The 18,835-nt window shown below is 35.0% G+C and overlaps 2 protein-coding genes across 7 annotated transcripts in view; one reads left to right on the top strand and one right to left on the bottom strand.

Annotated features, from left to right (window-relative positions):
* Positions 1 to 4,547: 4,547 nt before the first annotated feature.
* On the top strand, positions 4,548 to 18,773 carry LOC123694169 (N-alpha-acetyltransferase 60). 3 transcript variants are annotated; one of them, XR_006751779.1, is made up of 6 exons: positions 4,549 to 4,722; positions 4,969 to 5,074; positions 5,285 to 5,516; positions 6,450 to 6,621; positions 6,833 to 7,138; positions 18,672 to 18,773. XR_006751779.1 is itself a non-coding variant. In XM_045639509.1 (5 exons), the coding sequence occupies exons 1-5, from the start codon at positions 4,868 to 4,870 to the stop codon at positions 7,047 to 7,049; spliced, it is 741 nt and encodes a 246-aa protein (XP_045495465.1). In that variant the 5' UTR covers positions 4,548 to 4,867; the 3' UTR covers positions 7,050 to 9,323. The 3 variants fall into 3 exon arrangements, 2 of the variants coding, with proteins under 2 accessions (XP_045495465.1, XP_045495464.1); XM_045639509.1 differs by lacking the exon at positions 18,672 to 18,773 and having other exon boundaries at positions 4,548 to 4,881; positions 6,833 to 9,323; XM_045639508.1 differs by lacking the exon at positions 18,672 to 18,773 and having other exon boundaries at positions 6,833 to 9,323.
* LOC123694168 (potassium voltage-gated channel protein Shab) overlaps positions 9,884 to 18,835 on the bottom strand; it is a 39,999-nt gene continuing 31,047 nt past the window's right edge. Inside the window, exons 3-13 of one of the 4 annotated variants that reach the window (XR_006751778.1) lie at positions 18,597 to 18,824; positions 18,086 to 18,392; positions 15,360 to 16,206; positions 14,514 to 14,635; positions 14,183 to 14,275; positions 13,797 to 13,874; positions 13,361 to 13,511; positions 12,546 to 13,019; positions 12,264 to 12,336; positions 11,982 to 12,121; positions 9,884 to 10,409 (exon numbers count right to left, since the gene is read on the bottom strand). Coding sequence is in view for 3 of the 4 variants with exons in the window: in XM_045639504.1 (XP_045495460.1) it covers positions 10,314 to 10,409; positions 11,982 to 12,121; positions 12,264 to 12,336; positions 12,628 to 13,019; positions 13,361 to 13,511; positions 13,797 to 13,874; positions 14,183 to 14,275; positions 14,514 to 14,635; positions 15,360 to 16,206; positions 18,086 to 18,392; positions 18,597 to 18,824 (2,527 nt within the window). In the remaining variant the exon portion in view is untranslated. The remainder of the gene's footprint in view (positions 10,410 to 11,981; positions 12,122 to 12,263; positions 12,337 to 12,545; positions 13,020 to 13,360; positions 13,512 to 13,796; positions 13,875 to 14,182; positions 14,276 to 14,513; positions 14,636 to 15,359; positions 16,207 to 18,085; positions 18,393 to 18,596; positions 18,825 to 18,835) is intronic. The other 3 variants (XM_045639504.1, XM_045639505.1, XM_045639506.1) reach the window with 3 other exon arrangements.

Raw genomic sequence — 18,835 nt, 5'->3', positions numbered from 1 at the left:
AGTTGTTTACCTACAAAGTGTAACCTACTTTTTATAAAATATTTAATAACATTAATGTTAATATTGGAAAATTAAATAAGTAAGTTAAGTAGTATACCTACGTAAAAGAAAAAAATAATACAAATATCGACATTACACTAAATTATTAGTGATTACATTTTGAAAATAAACTATAATAGAATGGAGACAATATTTTCATTAATTTCCCCATATTGAGCACGGCCTTAACTTCTCAGTAACGATTATCATATCATGGTTTATATTCTGGCCTCGATGATACTGCGACCCCAGAGTCGCTTCCTGCCGGGTCGCGCCCGCCCGCCACAGAGCCTCCCTTGTCATCTTATCACATTATCTTATATTTTCGCAACTGACGCTAATGAGACCAATAAACGTATCGGTTTATGTAATTATGATATCCAAGAATTTGTGTCGATTTATCTCGGCATTTGGTGACTAATCTTAGTTATGAATAGATAAATCTATTAACTAAATAATAAAGCTTCGTCATACTTTCAACGGCTCTACCTAGATGAATATTTTTTCTCAGTCCTACCATAATATTCTATGGATCTACATAGAAATTATATTATTAAAGTTCTCTAATACATCTAAAAGTCGCAGTTTAGTGATTCATAAAACTAATGCATATCTGGCTGGGTAAGTAAGTAGATAGGTAGGTAGTTTCATGAATCACTGTTGCTCAACATTACAAAATATTTCTTTTTCTGTGACTCTATGTGTGCTGAAAATCTACTTATTCTACAATTAAAAAAATAATAATTGTATTTAAAAGTGTTTATTTGAGCTATAGGTATGGCTTCTTTGAATTCCATCAAAAGTATCAATGACAATATTTTTTTTTTTACGCAAAACATCCTCGTAGTACGCGCCAAAAAAAATAGTGCCGTTTAAGACAAGATAATGGGAATAAAAACGCAATAATGGATGGTGTTGTGAATATGTAATCGTGCATCATAGTCCGGGATATTAAGATTGAGTGCAAATGATGCGCGCGCGTGCTCAAGCAACCCGGCTCGCGTTACACAAGAGATCGCCGCCCGATACTCTATACTAGCTAACTTTTTGCTACCACATGAGATATTAATTATTGGGGCGGAGGATAACAGCTCAATTTTACGCTTTAATATTTTATGTTTTTGTATAATAATATTTGAATGTGTGGGCTACTGTTTTATTTTCTAGGAATGTGCACACATATTTGGATCAATTTGCCCACATGATCAGTTCATGTTTTAAAAATAAATGTTTAATTAAAATTAAATGTCTTATAGGTAAAAGTGCTTAGGAATTACATAATGTAAGCTTTTCAGCTGCAGGCTTTTCTCTTTACATTTGTCATATTACAATTGTGATCGCAATTTATCACCACGAATATAAAAACAGCCATAAAACGAAAGCTTTTTCAACTTCATCAACACGTAACCGCACGCTACTTAACTCGGGGCGTAAAGTTTGTTAATTAAATTAACCTACATTTCGCTAGAAGCCTCTACCTTCAAATTTATACGATAGCTGAGAATGATATACCTATCTATCATTTGACAATAACAGTAGTGGATCAGCACTTTATAGCATGTGGCTAAGTGTCTTGAAAGCTCAAGTGGCGAGTAAACGACAGTTCGTGTGAAAGCAGCATCACCGGACATCAGCGTAAGACGAAACCGCGGCGTCTGGGAAGCATCGCTACGAAATCAAATCCAACAGTAAGTAGCAACATGTGTACAATACGCCTGAATCATTGCACTCCGTTGCGTCAGGAATTTGAGGGCAATGAACAATTATTATTGTGAGCTTTCAAGAGTATGCGTAGTTTTTTTACTTCTATAATATTCTATAATAGTCTTGTGATCTTATCCTACTACCCTATCCTAAAATAATATTAATTATAAATGCGAAAATTTGCGAGGATGGATGTAAGTACCTAGGTAAATTCAATTATTAAATTATTAACTATTTAATTATTTAATTCCTCATTCACGCGTAAACTAGTTAACTGATTTTGATGAGTACTTTGCAGTGATGTAGTTTATGTACCAGAATAACACCCGAAATAAATATTTGCATTTTATTTTACCGCGGGCTCTTCCGCGGTTGAAACCACGTGACACAGCTAGAAAAGAATTAAAATTACAACTCTTATGATCAAATATTCAAGGTATAAAGGTAAAGTGAATTCCTGAAATTAAATTGCAAATATTCAATATGATAATGGTTTTGGTCTTTGGATGTAATAATAATAATAAATATCTTTATTTGCTCAAATGTGGTTTACAAGTTATTACAATAAGGAAAGTACAACACATTCGCCAGTTACACTGGCATGAAAACATAGTTTTTACAGCTCCGCATAATCAGAAAAAAAAAATACTTATTTTTATTCATTATTATAGTGTAGATCAATTTTCTATTAATTATTATACACAAGGGCGTAGCCACGGTGGGGCAGGGTGGAGCGCTTGCCCCACTCTAGCTTTGACCTGGAAGGTAGGTAGATACCTAACCAAATCTAAAAATTGAAGTACCTACTAACTACTAAGCTTATTATCCGTAAGAAAATTCACACTCGATTCTCGAAAGTCGACAGGCGACACAGAAAATGCGACCTTTATAATTAGTATTATTTACCTCTAAATTGACTGACTAACAACTAACAAGTGTCATACGCCCAGCGACCAAACGGCTAAAGATTTTAATTGATAATTATACAACAAACCTTTCAAGTTTGATTTATAAACTACAGTGAAACCTGGTTAAGTGAGACATCAAGGGACCTGCAATGTCGTTTTACTTATAGAGGTATTCCACTTACCCAGTGTCTCAGATATACTGCAGGTATAAATTAATATCTGTCTCATTTACAGAGGGTTCCATTAAATAACTTCAGTTTTTCACGTAATGATAACGATTGTAGCTTTCGTTTTGACATTTTTCAAATAAACATCTGTATGATAGTAAAGCGAAACTAAAACTGAAGGTAATTGAAGTTCAAAATTTGTACTTACGTACTTAGAATTACGTGTGGAATTTGTGGTTTAGAATAAGAATGAGTAAACAAACAATGTTATCTCAGTTATAGAGGTTTATGCATATAAAATGTATCTACTCGCTGTCTCAGTTATAGAGGTAACTATGATGATAAATCGAAAGAACAAATCCCAGATATAGAGGTTTACCTCGTCCCACTAACAGAGGTAATTCAGTGCCAAAGTGTTGGGACCTCAGCATGAGTTCCAGTTATGGAGGTTTCTCACTTATCCAGGTCCCACTTAACCAAGTTTCACTTCACTGTAGGTACTAGCTTTCAACCCGCGGCTTCGCCCGCGTTTTCAAAGAAAATCCGCATAGTTTCCGTTCCTTTGGGATTTCTGGAGTAAAACCTATCTACCACTAGTGTTAATCCAAGCTACCCTCTATAATTCTATATTGTGTGCTAAATTTCATTGTAATCGGTTCAGAAGTATTTGCGTGAAAAAGTAATGAACACACATACATACTTATACACATAAATCCATCCTCACACTTATAATATTAGTAGGATAGGATAGGACATAATAATAGAATACTAGCTGCTCCGCGCGGTTTCACCCCCGTGGCTCCACTCCTGGTGGTCGTAGCGTGATGATATATAGCCTATAACCTTCCTCGATAAATGGGCTATCTAACACCGAAAGAATTTTTCAAATCGGACCAGTAGTTCCCGAGATTAGCGCGTTCAAACAAACAAACAAACAAACAATCAATCAAACAAACAAACAAACTCTTCAGCTTTATAATATTAGTAGTAAGTAATACCTACTCTCGCATCCAGCTGATTCAAAAAGTAAAACGCAACTTTCTGAGCAGAAAAAGAGAACTATTGAAAGCTTTCAATGTATTAAATTCTTTGATTTAAATATTTTGTATTAAATATTTTGATTTTGAGATCTTACAGCTGTTAAGAAATATTTATATTATTTATTATGCTTTTTTAGTAATTTGGTAACAAAATTACCTTTACGATCTCATTTTATTTTTACACTGAGCGTGTAGAGAGCTCTTTTTCGTGGAGATTTAGTTGCCTTCGTTTTAGTTGAAGTACTTAATACTGTTTCTGTGCCCATACAGTTCAACCTTTGATGCCAAACCCTAAGTACCAAAGCCATAAGGCCAAACCACACAGACTAATTAGACTAGAAACGTATTTAAATCGGCCATTATCTTTAGGTACTGTATCTCAGTTTTATTTTGACATTATATTAATTTCGGCACAATTTAATATTAGCAAATTGCATAAGCTAATTAGCTAACTTAAATAATTATATATTAGACAAATTATTTTTTATTTGTTCAAAAGACTAGAATCAAGGTGAAATTTAAAGCAAAAAATAAAATTGTCTATAGCTTACAACCCTCATCTGTCATATTTTTTTTTTTTTTTTTAATATTTAATGGCCTGGTTACGAGACCTTTAAGCCAATGTCATATTTAAAATGACAGTGACACTATGAATGGAATGAACTGTCAGCAACATGACACGATGACAGTGACATTTGATTATTGTTATCGCTGTTTCTCGGGATTCCTATATATTCATTACTATATCTAACATTATTTTGATTTGAAATTTAATGGGTATTTATAAAAATTACGACACAATTTGTGAGAAATGTTTGAATGAAACTATTAATGGCCAATTTAACGAATGGCTGGATTCAGCTGGTAAGCAATTCGTTAAGTTTTGATTGTGTTATCGAGTTCCAATTGGTCGTGTTCAATTCGTAATTTGTGGGCATAATTGTCTTCCTCTGGGTTTAATTGAGTCAAATTATTCATTTATTTATGCCATTGGGACCGCTTGATTTAAATGGCCTTTTACTGGTAAAGTGAATGATTTTTATATACTTTTCATAATTTTATTTAGTTTTTAATTGTTTTTATTAATTATAAAATAACTTTAATTTCTAGGTATCTGTCTGAAGGCTTCCAAGTTATTATTGAGAAGTCTAAAGATGCAAAATGTTCTTTGAAAGATGTGCAATTGCGTTTCTTGTGCCCTGATGATCTAGAGGAGGTATGTTTTAAGTATTTAAAATAATAATGTTTTGTATTATTCTGATTTGAAAGCTACAGTTCTTTATCAAACTTCTGATCCATGAATATTTCAGAAGCAATTAAATTAAAATTACATATAAGTAATTTAAGTCTATAATTTTTAATTTCATATATTATTTTTGTATTCAGTTTATTAAGCTTATATAATTTTGTATCAACTTCTTTTCAGGTGAGAGCTTTATGCAGAGATTGGTTTCCAATAGAATACCCACAGTCCTGGTATGAAGACATAACATCATCGGAGAGATTCTTTGCATTAGCAGCTGTATACAAAAGTCAAATTATTGGTCTGATAGTGGCCGAGATCAAACCTTACCTTAAATTGAATGCGGAAGACCGAGGAATATTGTCCCGATGGTTTGCGTCAAAAGATACCCTTGTGGCCTATATACTCTCCTTAGGTAATTTACTTATTTTTTTACTATGCCTTGTCCTTTTCTAGAAGTTATTAATGTAAATAATTTTAATGGACTTGATAATTGCTTAAAATCCTTGAAACTGTGCAACAAGTATTATTAGAATTTGTTTATCCAATTCTTTTTACTTACCTAAAAGGTCTTTTTTTAACTCTGACTCAATTTTTAGAAAAGTTTATATGAGTTTTATTATAACTCATATAAACTTTTCTAAAAATTGAGTTGCTTTTCTTAATAATTATTAATTATAAGTACATGAAATTAGAAAGTAATCATCATCATAATTAATCAAGTTTATTTTAAATAAAAATTATAAATATAATGAGTTGTATCCAATACCATTCTCCATATTGTTTAAATTCTAACGATGTGAAACTAAGCTTACTATTTCAATTTCAAACAATAGGTCATAAGAAGTAACTTTATTACAGGTGTCATTTCATAAATGCACGCTTGCAAAATGCAAGATCATAAACATCCTATGATATTACACTTGAAAGACAAACAAAATGAAATCTGAGTGAGACTGAATATTTTGATGCAATAAATTGAAGGCATGACCAAAATTGATTTTAATGTATTTGTATACATTTTTGAAAGTTTTCATTTTTTTATTGTAAAGTTTTACTAAAGTTTCCATACAAATGAGCTCAAAAGTAACTGAACGACAAATAGTTCATCCAGCTTACGATTTTTAATTGTTGTTATAACGGAAAATTTCATCTCTCAATATCAGTATTCTTTATTTATTTATTTATTTATTTATTTATTTATTTATTTATTTATAATCAGGTATAGCCTGATGACTTGGTAAATCCAATTGAAAATAATAAAGAAATAATTTTTTTTTATTTCATTTTCTTTGAGCCACACTTTATAACAAACATAAACAATCAAAAACATATTTCCTCCATCCAGGTGTAGTCCGTTCGTACCGCCGTTCCGGTGTAGCGACGATGCTCCTCGACGTGTTACTGAACCACTTGGCGGGGCCCGTGCCGCAGCCGCCGCACGAACATCGAGTTAAAGCTATATTCTTGCATGTGTTGACTACTAATAGCGAAGCGATACTGTTCTATGAAAAGAGAAGGTAAGCTTTTTGTGTGAAGTGTGTTTATGTGCTGTTGATATGCGCTTATTTGAAACTGTGACCTTTCAGTACTAACATTGTATCAGTGAAATGAAGGTGATAAAAAACGTGACGTGTCAAAATGTCGATCTTCAATCTTTAATGCATATTTTCATCAAGTTTTTGCAACATTAACTGTTCTCTAAAATAATACAACTTATTTCCCTTTCAGGTTCCGGCTGCACTCGTTCTTGCCATACTACTACTTTATAAAGGGACTGTGTAAAGACGGGTTCACATACGTCTACTATGTGAACGGTGGTCATGCACCCTGGGGTCTATATGATTACGTGAAGTACGTGGCAACAGCAGCATGGAGAGGCGGAGGCCTATATCCTTGGTTGTGGGGGAAATTACGCACCGCGCTCACCATAGCGTGGCATAGATAGCTATATGACAATATGAGTGAATGTTAGGAATGAAATACAATTCTATGTCAACTTATCAGACCATAGACAAGATTTGGAATGACTGGCAGGTTAGTTATAAATAAATATAAGTATAAAAAGTTTATTGTGGTATTATGGTTGCGATGTTTTTCATCACAATTTGACGAATGATAAATAATGAGACTTTCTTTTTTCATTGGTTTAAGAGGCTATTCATAAGTTTTGATTTTATTATGCGCAGTATTAACGAACGACTTATGGATGTGAATGAAATATTATGTACAAAATTGTTTTAAATTACAAAATGAGTAACTATGTAATTTTTTAAAATATGTTCATGCCTGCAAATAATCGCGCAAACATAAATATTTTCAAAAACTATCCTACATGCTCTGTCTTTATTCGCGCAATCCAATTCACAACTGTGCACTGAGATCTTTTTGACAATTCTCTCACACTTTTTGATTTCACTCTTCTGAATACCAGAAATTGTATCAAATATCAATTCTATGTAATGGTAACCTATGTATCTCCTTTATTTTTTAACATGATGCAACATGTTCAAACTCAATGCAATTCTAAAAACTAGTCGATTTCTTTTTAACGTGAATACGATGCCAGCTGTAATTAACGGTTTAGTAAGTATTTATTTCAGTTACTGAAAATTTATATCGAGAATTGCATTTAGTTTTTGCCATGTTGTACCAGTATCAAATAAATTGCTATAAATATTAATACTTTGCACTGCACCTAATTCATGATATTATCATGAAATGCTATCTTATCGTTAGTTTATAGTCATAAAGATTAACGGTACAAGGTAATTAAAAAAATTGCAATAATATTATGGTAAAGCAGCTTTACATTTTTTAAAAAAATAACAAATGTATCGAGATAGGAGCATTTTATTATTTTGCGCGGTTTTATATTAAAATTCATCAATTTTACATTAAACGTTTTGAGAACAAAGCCACTGCCAATTTAAGAGCTAGTTATTGCTAGAATGCATTTTTTCATTGTCATTAGATATGCCTGATAACTTTTTTTTTCGTTTCGAATTGCGATACATTCCTATTTATTCCCTGTGCTATTTCTAAATACCATTTCTCAACTTTCGATTATATTTTTACCTTGAAAACTTTTTTTTCATAATCAAAAATCCAAACGAAGTACTAACTTTTCTAAATATAATTTTATAACTATAACTTATAAATTTTTTGCTTTCTATTTAGCACGATATTATTATTACTGCCGCTGCGGTACGAAATCATATACATAATTAAATTTGGGAAAATAAGCAGATTATTTTATGTATTAATAATAAATTATTTATGTTTTGAGATATTTTAGTGATTACTCGGCACGTGAATTAATGTAGTTCCTTAGCTTATTTTTTTTAATTTACTGTATGTATTTCGTGAATTTTAAATTCTCACAAGTCAATTTTTGTTGCAGAAAATAGTAAATTAATTGTATGCCTATAGAAACAGACAACTTTAGCTGATAAAGTAATATGAGAAATAAATTTAAATAAGTAATTACGTTACAAAACGTTGTATAGTGTGCCATGAATGTAACTCAGAATGTCAAGTAAGGTGCCTGTGTGTTCACATTAACGAATAACTATTTAATAAATTTGTACCGACTAGTGCATTATTACATTATAATAATAATAATAACAAGTTTTAAGGAAGAATATAAAAATAATTTATACATTTTGTCTAAAATTTTTAAAACGATTTCAATGGAAATGCGTAGGTATCACGTTTTACTGCCCTCAATTATTAATCTTCAACTAAGTATTATATTTTTAATAAATTATTTTAATTGAAGAAAAGAAAACGTAATCATAATTCGAATGTTGAAATTTATCAAATTTTTTGTGTGTGGCAATTTATATTGACGCAAAGAGAAGCACACACTTGCGCACTTAAAGGAGAGATTTCACGACGGAATGTTCTTAACATTATTTACTCATTTGAAACCAAAGCCATCCTTTGATATATTTCAAACTGAACATATTTTAGTCTTAAGTATTTAAGGAAATTATTTTAGTTTTATTGACAGTTATAAAATAGTATTATTTTATAATTCGTGCTTTTACATTATTTTATGTATTATTTATGACAAGTTTATTAAGTCAAAATTCTATGTTTCATTTGATGATATTATGATATCTTTATGTTACTGACATGTTGTTATACGTACCTAATACTGTTCTATTTCAAGTTTCAACACTATAACTCTTCCAAATAAATATCATTGTTGACAAATCTTTGTTTTTTTTTCTGGTTACCCAACAATTTATTTATTTCTAAGCGACTTCATGTGAGAACGAAGTTCATTTCAGATATATTCACTCTCATTCACTTATCAAAGTGAAAGTTACGTAATATTTTTCTATGCGTTAATCGTTATAAGTAATGATTTTATATAAATAGCTAATATTTGCGCAATATACTTATTCAAGTGAATTCAATTTGAACAAACGCGTGGTTTTAATTTTTTGACCTGTAAAAGTATAAATATTTCTTTTATGTTAACTTAATACAAAAAAAAAAAACAACGGTGCCTATGCGGATAAAGTATAAGTTATTGTATTGACAAAACATGCTACTTAAAAGGAGATTTTTTTATATTAGATGTTGTTACATACATGTAGCGTAGGTAGTTAGTGAACTTCTTGTATGTAACCACCAATATTCATTTGGGCCTGAAGGCCTGCTTAAGGTTCAAGCATTCTCTACTCTTTTCCACTTCCACCCACACCACACTTAACCAAAATTTGGAAAAAAAATAGTAGGAAAGACACTGGTGCATAATAATACGCAAAATAATCTATAACAACTTCAGAAACTCTTTAATTTTTTTAATAATTGCTTTTCTTTCGTCGACTATGCTGTACAAACTATATTCGCTTAAATTAGAATTAGCAATTAATAATTGCACGTAAAAAACTTAACAAGTAGGTACTTTCAACTTTTCGATTGGAATGAACAATTATTACAATAAGTAATACATAATTTACAATATTTATAACCCTACGAAATGAAATTCATCTATCAACAAGCAGTCACAATCGCCCAATGATATGTTAATTTTTTTATGTATTTTTAATTTTATTGCATTCTAAGTTTATTTTTATTAAGAAATCTATAGCGTACGCGTTCAGGGGTACGGCATATTATTTATCACTACGCGTTCAAATATTGGGGCCGTGGGCATGAAGAGCAGGGCGTGCTAATCGATTATAATAATATTTGTCTACGACACAATGTTGCTTCTCTCAGTGCTGCCTTTGTGGTTATGGCCCTTGAAGTCTTTGAGGCGAATAGGCGAAGACTCGCTGCCGGAGTCGCCCTGCAATAAAACGTTTATTAAATAGATAGGTATAATGTAATAGAACGAACATAATGCTATTGTAGAGTAAGGCGAGAGTAAAATTTCAAGATCGCGTAATTCAAATTCAAAGGAGAATGGCAAACTCCCATAGGACTCTGGGCCTGATCGTTACAGTGATGATTTATGGGTGATTAAATAGATAAAAATATACAGACTCTATGAATATAATAATTATAGATCTTTTCTATGGGATAGCAGAGATATTGGGATATTGATTAAGATCAATTTTGAATATAACATTACTAAGGCCCTTCTGCCATTAGGTACGATACTTCTAGAATACGATACTCGCGTAAAATACTACCTACTTAGATATTTGCTGGCTACCCGATGCTCGCATATTATGCGACTGAAAAATGACTAAATTCATCATTATTGTGCCTCGTTTTTGTGGACCGACGTTATAATAATAATAATTCATTTATTTATTGCAACAACAGTTACGTCGTTATGTCGAGCAATCAGCAATTCCAGTTGCGAAGAAGCTCTTGCAGTTTTTCTTTTTTATAGAAATATAAGACGCCAACGTAAGAGTAAGAAGTACTGGATTCATCCATATATTGAAAGAAACATAAATTGTAGAGTTTTTGTAGCTGAACGAGAACTACAACATGATGATTAGATATTTTTATCTTTCTAACGAAGAGATACGCGCGAGAGTCGAGACGCGATGCAAAAGCGACCGACACGGTGAGTAGTGCTATACTAGTCGCGGACGTGTAGGATACCAGTAGCGTAGTGTGCGAGCCTACATAAAAATGTATGTGAGATACTCCGCGGCGACTAGTCTCCGAGACTTGCAGGATACTTGAATCGCCTATGCGTATCGTAATGGGAGAAGGGCCTAAAACTTCACTCAAATGTCAAACAACAAACATAAACAAATCACTCATCACTGACACAATTATGATTAATAATTTGACATTTTATTAATGGCCAGCTACCTAAATAAAAATGTTATAATTATTATTGATTAAGTAAAACATGTTTTTATTTTATAGAATGATCTAAATAAATTAAGATATGTGTTAAAAATAAGTTAAGTTTTGCTTCTGATTTATAAAGCATTTGAATTCAATAAAATTAAAAATAAAATATAGGCATTCATTCGTATTAATTGATATATTCGACTTTTTTACTCCTGACAACACTGACTATCTCTGCTTGATAAGACCGGTAGTCATAGAAACCTAAATAACAATGCCGGTAGTGAACACATTATCTTTTTTTTCAAAGATTTGTTTTCCTATAGAATCAGAAGTAAATATTTTACCAAGAATTACTAAAAATAACATAATGAATTTTAAATATATTATGATTTCTGTAACAGTTAGGCCCAGTTTCGCCATTCTCCTTTACTTCATTCATTCGTAATGACAATACCGTTACGTCATGGAGTAAGGTGACGATTTTGGTATCTTTGAATCTAGCCAAAGAAGTTTCACTTCTGACACGTGTGCTCGGCACACACGCTCTTTTTTACATTTTTTTTTTTTTAATTTTAACAGAATGGAAATCGTAATAACGTACATTTGCACCAAGCGAGGTAGTCTCTTGCAGGAGCAGCTCGCTGTCGGTGCCGCGAGATTCCTTGTTCTTAAGAATAGACCGAGATCTGGAGTCACCCTCAAGCGGCCAGCCGCCGCTCCCGCGCTTATTGCCATTTTTTCCTTTAAATATTACATTATTGATATTGGTAAACCAAAATAAAAATTGTTGTTATTTGCCCATCACTGATTATTTATCCACGATAGTGTTGGAAAAAAATAACAATAAAATTTCTACAAGCCCCGGCACTGATGAAGCACGTACCAAACAGAATGTGGTGATTGATAATCCTCGTCGCTATCCCGCGAGGTGGTTTCTTCTCCTCCTCCTGCCACTCCTAAAACATTTTAATTCGTAAACATCTACATTACGAAAGATACGTCTGGAATACAAAAAAAATAGAAATAGAAAGAAAGATACAGAAGAAGTTAATTATAGGCACATGCGGGTAACGAAGAGGACAATGTTATATCATGTGACTACACGTGCAAACATACGAAGGACGATACAAACATCAATTTCATGACAAAAGCGAAAAATTTGTACCCCATTGCCAATACTGTCTTAGTCGGTATGTTTGAACGCCATCGTTGTCTTCGTTCTCAGAGGGCCAGCGAAAGCGACTGACCTGTTGAAATCTTGCTTTTCTATGTTTGGGCTTGGTGTCGTCGGCCGCTGGCGTCTCTTCGAGCGGCTGAAGGCTGGAGCGAGAGGCGTCCAGCGGCCGCGCGCAAGCCTCGGCCGAGGCGCCCGCTACGGTTCCTACTGCGCCGAGACTTCCCCGCGAGCCCCGCGGCGAAGTCTCGCCCTGCGAATCTTTCGCACACAATACGCTCCCATCCCCAGACGCGCTCTTGCGCACCCCCACAAACTCGGGCGGCCCTCCCCCGCCCACCCCGACCCCCGCGCCGCCGCCGCCGCTACCGTCCAGCGGATTCACATACAAGTTTGAGGAGTCGTTCTCGCACGTGATGTCGCCCTCTGAAGGAAAAGGGTGCGTAAGGCATGATGCAAATGTATCTGCAACGCAAGACAGACGCATATGGAGCCGAGCACGCCCAATGTAGGTACTACCTACGTTGCGTGTGCTCTACTCGTAACATAAAATACTGAAATGTGAGTGCATTACGAATATTTATTACGACGTGACATGATCAGCAATGTGACATTGATACTTATTTATTAATTTACAATGTGCAATTTTTGGAGTAGGTTTATAGGTACATACGAGCATGTCTCTCAGACGATCACATATAGGTTTGTTGCACAATATAATTATTATTACACACGATTAAGCAATCTTTATTTATCAAATGTGAGAAATGTACGTGTTTTAAATAATAATGATAAGTTATATGTACCAGGGCTGTCGAGGCTGTTGGGAGTAGCTTCGGGCAGGGCTCGTGGCGCGGGGTGTCGCTGTAGGCAGGCGAGCTCCACGCAAACGGGCTGCCGCAAGTCTGATGTCGGCATTGGCATTAACTGCTCAGCATCTATGAACTCCTTGTAGCCCTGCGTAATGAAAGTTTCGTATAAAATCACCTTGTCCAGTTTACTGATTATCTCATTTATGCATATAAGCTACATGCACATAATTTTTCTAACATATATAATACCCACCCACTCAGGATATTTTCTCCATCAACGCCGACATACTCCTTCTGTTCTGTGATAGATTTATTGAAATACTTACGCTTAATTGGAGTTAATAATAAATATTATGTTAAAAACACAACGACATAGACATTTAATTAGTGCTACGTTATTGTGACTTGCAAAGCCGTTAGTGCTTAGTACCTTGAACGTGCAAAAACAACATTCAAATTCAGAAGGGAGCTGTTCCAAGTCAAGCTGTTTTTCAGCAATCTTCTTTTCCTAGAAAAGAAAAATATTAGTTGTTAAAGAGATTCTCTAACTACTACAGACATATACTGTCGAAACTAAATCTGTGACGATGCTTGTTAACAACAAAATTCTACACACTCAATAATAGGTATTAATGGTAATTTTGCTAACATTATAACATTGTCACTGATTTATACACATTACACAGAAAGTAGAGTTACACTAAATACTTCTATGATAGGGTTTAGTACCTGTTAGTATATCTATAATATTACATTAGAACACCAATTTAATACACTGCAAGCGCTAGCAATAAATGATTTCATGAAATATCTTACTGGTGTTTGTTCAGGGTTTATGAGCAAGCGTTTCTCCGGTGTGCCCAAGCCTTCTGCGGAGAAGCGTCGTTCTTTCTTAGGACTGCTCTGAAACTACAACTGAATGATTTACAAGCCGTTTCTAAAGTATACGTATGCTTGTAATACTTGCGTCTACAGCTTAAAATTTACAATGGAACTGCAATTGAAATTCATAATATTCCAATTATTAAATATATGTATCTAATGCGATGCCGAATTGGTACCGAGGTATTTCAGCGTTCAAATAAATATAACTTTTGCAATAACATAATTTAGGCTTTAGTGGTTTCTATTAAGTAAGCGATGGTACCTGATTAGCTTCAGCTTGTGGTATCCTGTTGGCAAGCGCGTGCTCGTACTGTTTGTAGCAACCGGTGATGGGCGGCGCTTCGCCTTCCAAACTTGTGCCGTCCGCCTGAGACAGGTTGTGTCCTGGAGACACATACCATTCATAAGTAGCATCGTTTCCCTTTCCACTTAACCCCTTAAGCGTTTTAACCATTGCTCATATATGCATGATATACGATAGTTTAGCGATATTAATAACGAATGACGAAAATAGCAGCGTGAGATACACAACACACATTCCACACGAACAGTCTAATAATTCAGCTTCCTCCGGATACACACAACAGACAGGCCACAGAAGAATGGGTGTTAGTTCTATGAAGCGTTAGGCTTACGCTGACAATGTAATCGACCTTAGGTAAAGTGTCTTCGTCGCACATCGCAAGCTACACGCGACGCGAACCCGACCCCTAGCTACGAACATACTAATAAGGGGTCGAGTACGACGGTGCGATAGGAGTAAGTAGCTCATCTGACGTCGTCTCTCGCCTCAATGAGGACGCATTTGTCACCTGAAGACAAGGAATAAAATTCTCTGAATGCACCTCTTTTGATCGGACGAGTAATCATAGCTGTAGCTGCGATGTAACGTGATCTGTTTGATTTTGAGTCTATATGTCTGCGAGTCCGGAGAGCGTACTACGCGACGTGCATTCCTTTTACATTCATGGCATTCATTGAACACATCAAACTGAAAATGAGCACATACCATAAAAAGCATGCATGCAAACGTGACAAGATAACAATTAGACATAACATAACACATGACATGGAAAAGCATCAGCAAACGGCGAAGACTAGTACTGACCTGTGTCGACGATCACGTCGATGAGATCCATGCTCTTGGCGAAGGCATCGCGCAAGTTAATGTGGTGGAAGGACACAATGGAGCCTTCACGCTTAGCGCGCTCGAGCGCCTCGCGCCGTTTGAGCGCCTTCTCGCGTCTCATCTGATTCTTGTAAAACTCGGCGAAATTGTTGACGATTATAGGGATGGGTAACGCAATTACCAACACGCCGCAAATGCAGCACACAGAGCCAATGACCTTGCCCAGCGGGGTCGTGGGATAGATATCTCCGTATCCGACCGTCGTCATCGTGATTCCCGCCCACCAAAAAGTTTCAGGGATAGAAATAAATTTAGTTCCCGGTTCTTCTTTCTCCGCAAAATAAGCCAGTGAAGAAAATATGAGGACACCCATCGCAAGAAACAACATGAGTAGTCCCAGTTCTTTGTAAGAATTCCTAAGTGTAAAACCTAGTGATTGCAACCCGGTCGAATGTCGAGCGAGTTTTAATATACGTAATATACGCATTATACGAAATATTTGGACAACACGACGCACATCTTGAAATTGATCGGTCGCGTTCTTATTCGTTTCCAGAAGGAAAAGAGAAACAAAGTACGGCAATATAGCCAGCAAATCTATAACGTTCAGTCCACCTTTGAAAAATTTCCACTTATCCGGCGAAGCACTAAATCGCAACACGTACTCGAGCGTGAACCACGTGATACACACGGCTTCTACCATAGCCAGCTGCGGGTTGTCCATGGGCGTGCCTTGCTCGTCGACTACTTGCATCTGTGGTATCGTGTTGAGAGTGAGCCCTATCGTGGACAGCACGATGAAGAGGATTGAGATCACGGCAATCACCTGCAAGCACGCACTTTTTGAGCTCGGTTGCTCAACACCGCGCTGTCACACGTTATGTACAAACAACTAGATCAATTATTATTATTCAAGTTGACAGTGTTAATTGTAAGTTTCGATTATTTATACAACATTGTGTTAATAGTGATTGTTTGAAAGTTATTTTTAAAAAGATAGGTGTTTGCATGTGGTATGTATTTACAGAAGTGGATAAATAATTCAGTACCTTTGCTGTCTTATGTTTAAGAACAAAAAGGCATAACAGGCCTTATTAACATAACTGAAATTTTGGTGTAAAAATAACATCTATTGTTGTTATATGTCACAGTAGTGTTGTGTTGACGTGGTGTTAATAAAATTAGTTAAGTTACAAATATTAGTTTGTATATAGGTAAGTATTAAACAAACGAGCGTCAGCAAATCTTAACTAAGTATACGCAGATTTGTAAAATAAATAGCATGTATATGAAACATATCAACGGTAATCATTACCTACATTTTCCCATGTAAATAGCGTACACTCAATCTGACGCTCGTTCGTTCTTTTGTATTGTTAGTGGTTTATGATAAAGCAAAAGCGTTAGACAGTTGGAACTTTATAAAGGGGAGGTGTGAAAGTAGAGTGGGGTAAAAAAGGGGTCTGCAAAACGACGCTCAGCCAATGTGAGAGACGGCGCGGGCGCGGCTGGCGCCGTACGAAGTGTGGTTCGCAGGGCGTCGGACCGTCCCGTGCCGTACCGCACAAGGGCCGCCGGAGCGACGTCAGCAACGGCTGGTCACATCGCGTAAGCCCATCCCATTTTAGCAATATTTGCGACAACAATTAAGCTTTGTTTTTGGTATTTTCGTCAGAGACCGACGCGGCTGTGAACATTAAAATTAATAGCAAGTGATGTTATATTGGCAAGTTGTGCCGACCTGCAACATTGGCTTTTTATACCAGCTTATATAAAAAGCGCCTATATACGACTATATACAGTGGATATTCCATCGCACTTGATATAATAGTGATATACATTAATAAATATATAGATTATAGACATAAATTACTTTATAATATCTATCTTATGGAATGTTGTAAGTTAAGTTCAAATCGAGTCCTAAGAATCATTATATTTTAACCCTTCCCTACTTGTATTAGTTACAGATTCAGATTTGATATTTTAAAATGTCTCTGCAATGATATTGCTGATATAAATATAAATAAATACTTACAGACCATTTGAAGCATCGCCGATGTCGAAAATTTGAATCTTATATCTAATTGCAATAATATAGACAAAGACATCACAGTACATACAGGCAGAGTTTCGACAAAAGCGATTGGACCACAAACTATCTACGGTTGGATTCGTGCAAGACGGGCACACAACACCACAATTAACAAACAAAAACAGTCGAATTAAGAGTCAATGCAATAGATAGATGTTATTCATGCACCACATAATATACAACATTTACGAACCATCGTGCTAAAAAGAGGAAAATAGTAAAGACGTGATTATTTTTATGAATACGAAATTAATGTTGACTTGGTTGGTTTGTTATTGTAAATGACATAATAGGTAAGTACTTATCATTTGCCATACAAGATTTAGTGGGACAATGTTAACAATTTTTCAGTAAAAAATGTAAAGACGCAATTTTGTGAAGTGTAAAAGTTAATGACGCAAAATAACTTATAGAATCTCAAATATTTATGTACTCTTTAACTTACTGTGCATTTACTTCTTTCATTCAGTAAAGCGACTAGCACTACTTTATCATAAATTCAATTAGATTTGTTAATACCTTCACTTAATTGTTAGCATCCTGGCAGCTTAGTTACAAAATTAGTTATTTATTCGTGTTATGAAAGACGTATGTTAACTGAATACATTACCCTAGCGGCTATACTCGTCGTGGGTTTTTCTAGTAAGTCCCACAACCACTTCTGATATTGAGCACAAGTGCCTTGACCAAATTCCTCTTCTTCCCGCTGTCGCAAGCTCTCTGCTTCCTTGCGCATCTCTTCGTGGACGTGTTCCTTCCTCTGATGATATTTGTGCTGACAACACGATTCTAAATACAGTTCATCCACCCCCCAATACTCTAGATCATCGCTAAATGCCAGTACACACATTTCATCCACTAAATGCAACTTGCCAGTTCGATAGAAATTTAATATTGAACTAAAACTCTTCGGGTGCCTGAAAAATTATGAATACAAGATGAAATCTAAAATAATCTTATTAGGAATCTAACTTAAATATAACTTTAACAACGTGATAAAATAAGTAAAACTATTGATAGTATTTAACAATACTTACCTAAGTATGTAAATAGTACAAACAACTTTGACTACTACAAAAACTACCTATACTTACAATATTTAAAAAAATTCACATGTGTACCTGTCAAAGAAGTATTCATTGTCCTGTAAAGAGTAGTCATCACAGAGTTCAGTTATGGCCTCATGCGTGTTGCAGTCCCGCAATCTGCCCAGACGAGTGTGCGGGAGCCTCTCCAGCGTGCGCCAGAGGACCTCGTGTCGAACACCGCCCACGTTGATGATCACTCGCTTGCTGAGGGCCTTGGCCCGGAGCATCATGAAGGGCTCCGGTGGTAGAGATGACATTGATCTAGAAGACAT

The sequence above is a fragment of the Colias croceus genome, chromosome 9, assembly GCF_905220415.1.
Source record: "Colias croceus chromosome 9, ilColCroc2.1".
Taxonomy (NCBI): Eukaryota; Metazoa; Arthropoda; class Insecta; order Lepidoptera; family Pieridae; genus Colias; species Colias croceus.
This window is presented reverse-complemented; position numbering and strand designations above follow the sequence as displayed.

What these genes read in the sequence shown, in the direction of transcription:
- LOC123694169 (XM_045639508.1), top strand. An exon ending in GCCCTGATGATCTAGAGGAG is followed by an intron (nt 5,075 to 5,284) that starts GTATGTTTTAAG and finishes ACTTCTTTTCAG; the next exon opens with GTGAGAGCTTTATGCAGAGA. An exon ending in CTGTTCTATGAAAAGAGAAG is followed by an intron (nt 6,622 to 6,832) that starts GTAAGCTTTTTG and finishes TTTCCCTTTCAG; the next exon opens with GTTCCGGCTGCACTCGTTCT.